The sequence below is a fragment of the Sinocyclocheilus rhinocerous genome, unplaced genomic scaffold (genome assembly GCF_001515625.1).
Source record: "Sinocyclocheilus rhinocerous isolate Xijiao unplaced genomic scaffold, SAMN03320098_v1.1 scaffold3519, whole genome shotgun sequence".
Classification (NCBI taxonomy): Eukaryota; Metazoa; Chordata; class Actinopteri; order Cypriniformes; family Cyprinidae; genus Sinocyclocheilus; species Sinocyclocheilus rhinocerous.
The window spans coordinates 23384-32306 of NW_015641496.1; the positions used below are offsets into that span (position 1 = coordinate 23384).

Here is an 8923-nt window from a genome sequence, read left to right on the forward strand (position 1 = left end):
GCAAGGTATCTCTGGCTAAAACTAGCTAACGTTAAAGTTAGTGAGTCCATACAAATCTAAATAGCGGACTGTTCTCGCGTCTTGTACAGTGTAGGGCAAAAACACGTAAACGAAGGTCTACATTTCACTGTCTCTTCCTATTAAACTGGTTAAATGTAAATTAATTAAATCGTACCCTGCGATACATGAACAGTGTTGAATCGGGATGTTGTTATCTGCGATCGTGACAAACGTAACATGAGGCTTCTCCCGCTTGCATTGTGATCTGTAAACCCTCGCTTCCAAATTAATAACCACAATATTTATTTACAATCTTTCATAGACCTGTCTAAATGCAATAAATATAAGCAACACATTATTCTACGGTTTTTACTTCTAGATTTACATGTAAAGTTGCTCAAGCAAGTGGCAAAACATTTAAACTAGCCTACTTTTATATTTGCTCAAGCAAGTTGCAAAACAAACTTTTGTTACGTTATCACAAACATTCTAAATTAAAACTTTTCACTAACAAAAACAGTTAGTTGTACTGCCTTTTCTTTTGCATTTGAATCTTTGTTGCAAGCAATCCTGTGGTTAATAAAGAACTTTGTTTTCCTACCTCCACGAGTGCATCTATTATGTTGCCTTGTTTATCTAAAGTGCACTTTTCCTTGTTTTAAACCTAGCCAAAAAGCCATATGTGTTGACTTATGAAACACTTCAATTGTATGCATTTAAGGTGTAATTGCAAAATTTTTGTTTCAATCCATGTTCATTTTTACCGCAAACAATGTGCTGTCACTTTAATTCAGTGCGTGCAGCACAGCAAATAGACTCGGTGTGGAAAAGATCGCTGCACTTCTGCAAATGCAGTGTTCCCGTTACGCACTGCCGGTCCGGAAAAATATGCACCGCATACGCACAGCAAAAGGAGTATGTTGAACCTGATGACGTTACGTGTGTGCGCTTTCAGTGTGCATGAGCGCACCATCTCTAGGAGAGCATGTGAGTGCTGAATGGTTTAAACACCGGCAAGAATGAAAAGGAAGTGCAAATGATAAACTTTAGTGACGATGCGACGCTGCCTCGATTGTGCAAGTAATAATGCTGGGCGGTATACCGGTTCATACCGAATACCAGTGTTTATTTTTGTTATGATATTAATTTGTAAAATACCGCAATACCGGTGTATGTCGCTTAAACAACGTTCGGAACGCAACACTGTTTGAAAGGGGTCCCTTTTCACTGTTGCACTGTGGTGAGGGCACAGCTGTATGTGTTACTAAGCATGAAAGTTCAGAAACTGAAGCTGTAGAACTAATAGAACGTGATGACACAGAACAACTCATCCACATTGGATGCATCCACTCATCCATCATCCGCACTGACCGCCACAAATATCCACCGCCCCCTGCCATCAGCTCCCGCGTCTCACACACACGAGCGCGACTTTAGCACTAGATTTAGCAACTTTCAGACCCTTTTAGTGGCTTTTTTGGATAAACCTTAGCTATGGTTCAGTTGGAAGATTTTGTCAGTGCTGTCCCACGAACGCAAAGTCTGACTTTCCTGGAGAAGTGTCACCTCTCTCGGCGTCTGTTCTGTGCAGTGAGCGGCAGAGAAGCAGCGCATTCAGTTGAACGCACCGCAGCCGACTCGTCAATAAATGAGTACAAAACAGCGTTTCCTAGCACCTGCTGCTTAATGATTGCTTGGAATTATAAATATGAGCTTAGTTCATATCACACGCACTTTTTTTGTTTTTTTTAGATTGTTACTCAGATGCAGGCAGTGCGCTGTTCTAAGTCAATATACTGCAGTATTTCCTCTCTCAATCAGTAGAAAAAAGGGTTAACACCTGGTCATGCATGAAAAAAATAAAATAAAATACACCGTCATATACCGTGAAACCGGTCTAATTTTGAAAAATACCGTGATATACATTTTTGGTCATACCGCCCAGCACTAGCAAATAACAATTCCTGTGTCAAGTGCAACGTGCAGCTCGCTTCTAAATTGCTGATTTGAAGCTATTTGCACATTTTGAGAGGAAAAGAGAGAGAACACGCGGTGATTCACTCACACTCTTTGTGAAATTACATCTCACAGAAAGTTTTCAAATTAGGCCTACTTTGTAGATTATTTAATGAAGAAATATGAATTGTACCTCACCCTCAGCATTACAATTAGGGCTGGGCGATATATATAAAAAAATTATATCTCTATATTGTCAAAATTTTTACGATATTCGATATATATCTCGATATGTTATATACACAGCTTGTTTATTGGTGTTTTCAGATCATCGGTGGCAGCGCTTCCGCAATGAGGAGCGAGCGCGTGCGCATGGTTGCCAGATTGCTTAAAATAAGAAAAACACTGGGAAGAAAATGTATGCTTGTAACAGCGAAGTTCTGATTCGGGGATTTGAACTATTGATATCTGGCAACCGCACTCATGAAAGCTCGCGTAGTAGAGGAGTGTAGAGCAGTCCGCAAGAACATGTTGTCTCCTTTTTTGGACGTTCGGCGCATTCTTTTGGGAAAGTATGCTTGAATTTGAAATATTCGATATTCACGATATTTTCAAACTTTACATCGTCGTCAAAATTATTGCGATATTATCACTAATATTCGATATATCGCCCAGCCCCAATTACAATTATTTTGCCCGGACAGAGATTGAGACGGTGCCGCATGTCATGCCAAACCTCTCATGGCATGCGCATCGTCAGCTTGAGATCAGCTTATGAGATCTGCCTTTATAGAAACTGCCGATCAAACATCCCAAAGCGATTATCGGCCGATAGCGATCGGTAGCCGATCAATCGGAGCACCCCTAGCAGCAACAATGAAAATACCTTCTGAAACAGTCTGTTTCATCTCCATAACATTTTAGCAGTTAAGTTTACATCAAGTCAAGTCACCTTTATTTCTGTAGCGCTTTATACAAAAAACAGCTTCACAGTGAAAAACAGGAAAACAGCAGAATGAATTAGGGAAACTCAACTATGAAGACAGTTCTGCTCCAGGTTTTTTTAGGGAAAAAAAAGAAAGAAAGAAAGAAAAAGACTCTGGATCTCCAAAAAACCTTACTTTCGTAAATTGTTACAGTTTTTGGGGGGTTGAATAATTTTGATAGCAACCGTATGTTATCCACAGGGATTCATGTACGTGGTGTACAGGTGTGATCAAAATAAAAAAATCCAATGGGTAAATAAGTTCAGACCTCTCATTTGCATAGCAACATGGTTGCCAGCTGTTAATGCATAATCACCGTTTTAGATTGACTAACTGTAATACTGTATAAATCAAGATTTCCATTCAAACTGAAAGCATAAATCTAGGCTATGCACTGCTGGTTTCAGAGAAAATGCAAAACTGTGACATTTTATTCACTGACATGCTTCAGCTAATACCGAAAGCACATATACTTACTTGCCGGCAACCTATTAAAATAAGGGCTTGCTGATTTTAGGTTTGAAAATAATGAAAATTCATATAGAAATAAAAAAGTAAAAAATAAAAGAAAATGTAATTATTGTAAATATTAGCACTGTATGTTTTAAGCGTACTATTTTTTACTTAACACTCGCTTTTTATTGCAAAATATAATAGTATTGTACTTTATTATTTTGATTATTGTTTTATTAAAATAATGTTATTATTACTATTATTAATTTATTTATTTTTATAGTTATATTTAATCAGTCACACTATGTGCAAAAATCTCCAAGTGCTCTCATGAGAACCAGATGTAGAAAATAAACCTACAAAATAGTCTACCTAACTCTGTCAGCATTTACTCACCCTTGTGTCATTCCAAACCTGTATGACTTTCGTTCTTCTGCAGAACACAAAAGAATATCATTTTTAGGAAAGTGATTTTTATGTCCACACAAATGTGGTTTAGTCTGCAGTTACGACTGAACCACGGACTAAACCACTTACCATCATTCTTGAAAATATGTTCTTTTGTGTTCGTTTGTAACAACTTCAGGGTGACAAAATTATGACAGAATTTTCATTATTGGTTATATTTTATTGTACACTTATCTTTCATTTGTCTTTTTAGCCCAAGTGTATTGTCTTACTCTGATGCAGCAGGAATGGCCTTGATAACTTAAAACTGTTTATAATTTGCACCATTGTTCAGTGCAGGAAGTGAGAATGTTTTCTCGAACTTTCTCTTACTGCTCTTGTCCACAACAGGCTGTTTTGCTGGTCCATTTTGCATTTTGCTCATTTCACTTGCAAAATTAGATGGATAGCACTTTATTTTACTGTCCTGTTCCACATGTATATACTATATACTTATTACAATAATTCAATACAATAACTGGGTAACAACTAGGTACTAACCCCGAACCTACCCCATAACCTGACCTAACCCATGTGGTTGCATTATATTATCCAGTACTTTCCTGGGCAAGTACATAAAACAAAGTGCAACCATGAGATGTCTGCTACTAGACCCGACCCCCCCCATGTTCAATTCCAACCGAGTTCTCTTCGCAACAATCCAAGGTAAGTTTAAAAGTGTTTGTTTACACCCCCAAATTAAAACTTATCAACTACTCAGCCTCATTTTGTTCAAAACCTGTTTCTCCTTTTGTGATCCACAGGGAAAAACAAAAAAAAAACACAGTTTTCAGGGTAGGAGAGCAAGACAGATTAACATGTTTTGCAACTACACCTTTAATTAAAAACGGATAAAACTGAATAATTGATAACTTAAAACTGTTTATAATTTCTGTTTTGTAAAAAAATTCACAACAAAATAGGATTAGCAGATGCTCACCTTGTAGCCATTGTCCTCTTTTCTGTTATGAGACGCGGTGATCATGACACCAGCTGCAGCTCCATACTTCATCACAGCATATGGCTGGAGGGCAAAAAGTTGGAAAAACAATTCACAGGATTCCACAGAAGTTCTATTTTCATCATTATTATTGTTCCTAAGTATGCTTCCCAAATAACAACTTTGTTGAGTTCTTCTACTACTGTAATTTAAACACATAATAATAATATTAATAATAACTATTATTATGATCTATCAATAACATTTTCTTACCACAAATGGGGTAGGCACATATGTAGAGAATAGATAGACAGGGACATCTTTACAAAGCATAACAGCAGCAGTCAACCTTGCAAGTCTGCAGAGAGAAAAAAAAAGAAACCCCCCCCCTGCATTTTCATTCATTCATTCATTCATTCATTCATTCATTCATTCATTCATTCATTCATTCATTCATTCATTCATTCATTCATTCATTCATTCATTCATTCATATATATATATATATATATATATATATATATACAGTTAAGTTAATGTGAAAACGCAAAAATTACAGTAGAGTGGGTGAGTGAAAGATTTTAACAGCAACCTCTAACGCTATTGTTCTTATGACTCTAAAAATGTGCTTTCAGTGCATAAAGAATAAAATTGATGAATGGGCTCAGCACGTGCCTGAATGCAGCACCATTGTTCAGTGCAGGAAGTGAGAATGTTTTCTCGAACTTTCTCTTACTGCTCTTGTCCACAACAGGCTGTTTTGCTGGTCCATTTTGCATTTTGCTCATTTCACTTGCAAAATTAGATGGATAGCACTTTATTTTACTGTCCTGTTCCACATGTATATACTATATACTTATTACAATAATTCAATACAATAACTGGGTAACAACTAGGTACTAACCCCGAACCTACCCCATAACCTGACCTAACCCATGTGGTTGCATTATATTATCCAGTACTTTCCTGGGCAAGTACATAAAACAAAGTGCAACCATGAGATGTCTGCTACTAGACCCGACCCCCCCCATGTTCAATTCCAACCGAGTTCTCTTCGCAACAATCCAAGGTAAGTTTAAAAGTGTTTGTTTACACCCCCAAATTAAAACTTATCAACTACTCAGCCTCATTTTGTTCAAAACCTGTTTCTCCTTTTGTGATCCACAGGGAAAAACAAAAAAAAAACACAGTTTTCAGGGTAGGAGAGCAAGACAGATTAACATGTTTTGCAACTACACCTTTAATTAAAAACGGATAAAACTGAATAAAATTGTTCACCTACTAAATAGGTTAGGCATGGTGGTACATATGCCATTTTCTAGTTCTGAAACTCTTGTATGTGCAACAAACTTGCATGTACAAATCAAAAGATAATGTTTGTTGATGTATGTATGAAATATGTCAGATTATAAATACAGTGAAGGTGTATTTGGATAAAGACAGCTCATATAACGGAGTGGAGAGTGTTACCGTTCACTGGTGCAGCCACTACTAGTTTGGGCACGAGTGTCAAACCCGACCACCAGCCCTCTTGTTTTCAGGTCAGGGACATATTTGGCTAAGTACTTGTACATTCCCTACAACAATAATGAAGAAAAAACAGAGTTATCGTCGTTATCAAAAGAGAACGGACAATATGTAACTGCCAAAAAATTCAAGATATAAATCAAGCAAAACAACAAAGCATAAAAGCTTGAGGATCTGACTTACAACTACTACACTTTTGTAATGAAAACATCTTGGCCACGTTTCTATATTAGCCTGATATTTATCTCAATTTCATTATACAGTATATCCTGTTTACTTGTGTTGCACAGGGGCAAACAGGTAGGGGGTTGGGGGTTGGGGCTTGGATGAACGGAGGGCAGGGTAAATTTAAAGTCTTCATGAATATAATTATCAAAACAATATCCTATCTTACTGCACAGCATCAAAGCAGTCAATAATAACTTCAAGGGGTTGCCAACGTTTACTAGACTGTGGACTAGCTCTTTGAACTTTGTTCACTGCTGATTTGAGTGGCGATACTTCCCGTTTTAAGTGTCTGTTGATGGCCTTTCATTTTTAACCAGAAATGCACATGCAGCTTTTCTGATGTTCACTGAACTTCTCAGTGGATTTTGTCTAGTTGCCAAATCCAGTCACTTGAAATGTGTCCATTTTGGACCACCAAATGCCCGGCGGACACATGAAACAAAAACCCTGATCAATGGTGGGACTATATTCAAGCCAGTCCTAAATCGCATACCATTCTTTCCAGAATTTTTTAACATGCATTACTAGAAATAAAATTACTGGTTGATGTGGCCCAATCTGAATACATTTTCCACACATTTTTGGTCCTAAACTGGATCTCACTCAGGACGCAGCCTGTCTGTGGAGGCTTGGCTAACTTGGCTTCCAAATTAACTCACATCGGGGATCCTCCTATTTTGAATGAGTGACACTTGTGTGCTTAATTACCTGTCCTTAATTAGCAATATCTGTTTTTGTTTTCATTGAGAAGTACTTAGCTTAATTAAGTATAATCAAGTATTATAATTATTGGGATGGTTAGCCATTTTGTCCAATCATTTACTTTTCCCTAGTTTTCATACCAACAATAGGTACGTTTACATGGACACTTTTTGCTTCCATCGGAATGAATTAATTCTGATTGACGAATCCGAACGTAGTGTTTACATGAACGCTAAATAAAGTGATTGGGTTGATAGGCGCGTTTATATGTCACAAGCTTCTGATCGGATTTACTCTTTTGACATGCGCACACTGCATGAATATACAGAGTTTCCCGCTGTTGTCACCTACTGTTGTGAAAAGCACACGTGATATTTATCTACTTCGGGTCCTAATTAGGCGACGACCAGCACATGAACTGTTGTGCAGTGCTGCTTACTTTATAAAGCAGTAAAAGTGCCCCTGGATTTGAGACTTTAGTCTTTGCAACTTTACAGATCTTCTTTATGCACCAAGAGCTTGTAACACTCCGCCCCTTAAAGTAAAAATTTAAATCGCATCATATGACCCCTTTAAACAAGGACTGGTGGGACGTTGTGCTGCTCCACTTCACAGACACTGCGTGAAAGGGGAGTTTTATAATGACAGGACACTCATTTATGACACTTTATTCACCAGGCAGAACAGCTCGTTCCGCGCGTCATACGTCATTACGCTATTTCTACGTCACTGCGCATGCGCAGTACTTTCCAGTTTCGGTTTTCAATCCGATCAAGTGTTTACATGTCCTCTCGCTCGGATTACAAAAGGAATAAACCACCCCTTACAATCCGATCGAAATTTTAGTCGATTCTGGCCAATTCAATCCGATTGACGTGTTTACATGATCTGATTGTGCTTCTAGTCCTATTACGATCGGATTAGTAGGGTCCATTTAAACGCAGCTAATGATAAACTACTGTGGAAAATGAAGACATAACCTATTATTACTTATTATCTGCTGCTCATCAACGTGGAGATACACATATAAATATATACTTTGTTAAACAGTATTTCAATGGTAAAATCTGAAATTCCATGACTACACTAAAGAGACATATTGTCGTTATACTGCGATATATTCTTGCTATCACTATATGAATGAATTACGGATATCTGTACTGTCAGATGGGCTGTATTTTGCACTGACATTTTTATTGTTAAAATAATGCAAACAGAGTTGTTTTACCTCACACTAAGTGTAAGCAGGCCATTATATTTAAAGGTCAAATAATAAGATTCCATCTGCACACTGTTAACCTGAACCAACCTGTGTAGACTGGATGACAGTTAGGTCATTGATGCAAGCAAACCCCGCACTCATCTCCGCTCTCAATCCAGCGGTTCCAAATGTCATCCTGGAGCACAACCTCCTCCTCAGCTCCACCACATGCCCCTCTCGCACCAGAGACTCCATCTGCTTCCATGTCTGAGGATTCTAAAGAGACAAAAACTAGTGTTGCCAACTTATATTTCATTTTTAAAAATAATGTTTTTAAAAACTTAAAATAAATAAATAACATCCTTGAACCCATTCATAAAATGACCCCTAAGTCTATAGCCTATTCATTTGGAGTCCCAACATAGTTCCCAAAAGGTTTCATTTGGGGACTTTTTCCAGCAAATACTGATATGCAATCATTTGT

General features: G+C 37.6%; 1 protein-coding gene across 1 annotated transcript in view; it reads right to left on the minus strand.

The window, feature by feature from the left end:
- pgm2l1 (phosphoglucomutase 2-like 1) overlaps nt 1–8711 on the minus strand; it is a 17333-nt gene extending 8622 nt beyond the window's left edge. The window contains exons 1-4 of the mRNA XM_016571839.1: nt 8548–8711; nt 6252–6358; nt 5056–5140; nt 4783–4866 (exon numbers count right to left, since the gene is read on the minus strand). Of these exons, the coding sequence (XP_016427325.1) occupies nt 4783–4866; nt 5056–5140; nt 6252–6358; nt 8548–8694 (423 nt within the window). The 5' untranslated portion in view covers nt 8695–8711. The remainder of the gene's footprint in view (nt 1–4782; nt 4867–5055; nt 5141–6251; nt 6359–8547) is intronic.
- Nucleotides 8712–8923: the final 212 nt, after the last annotated feature.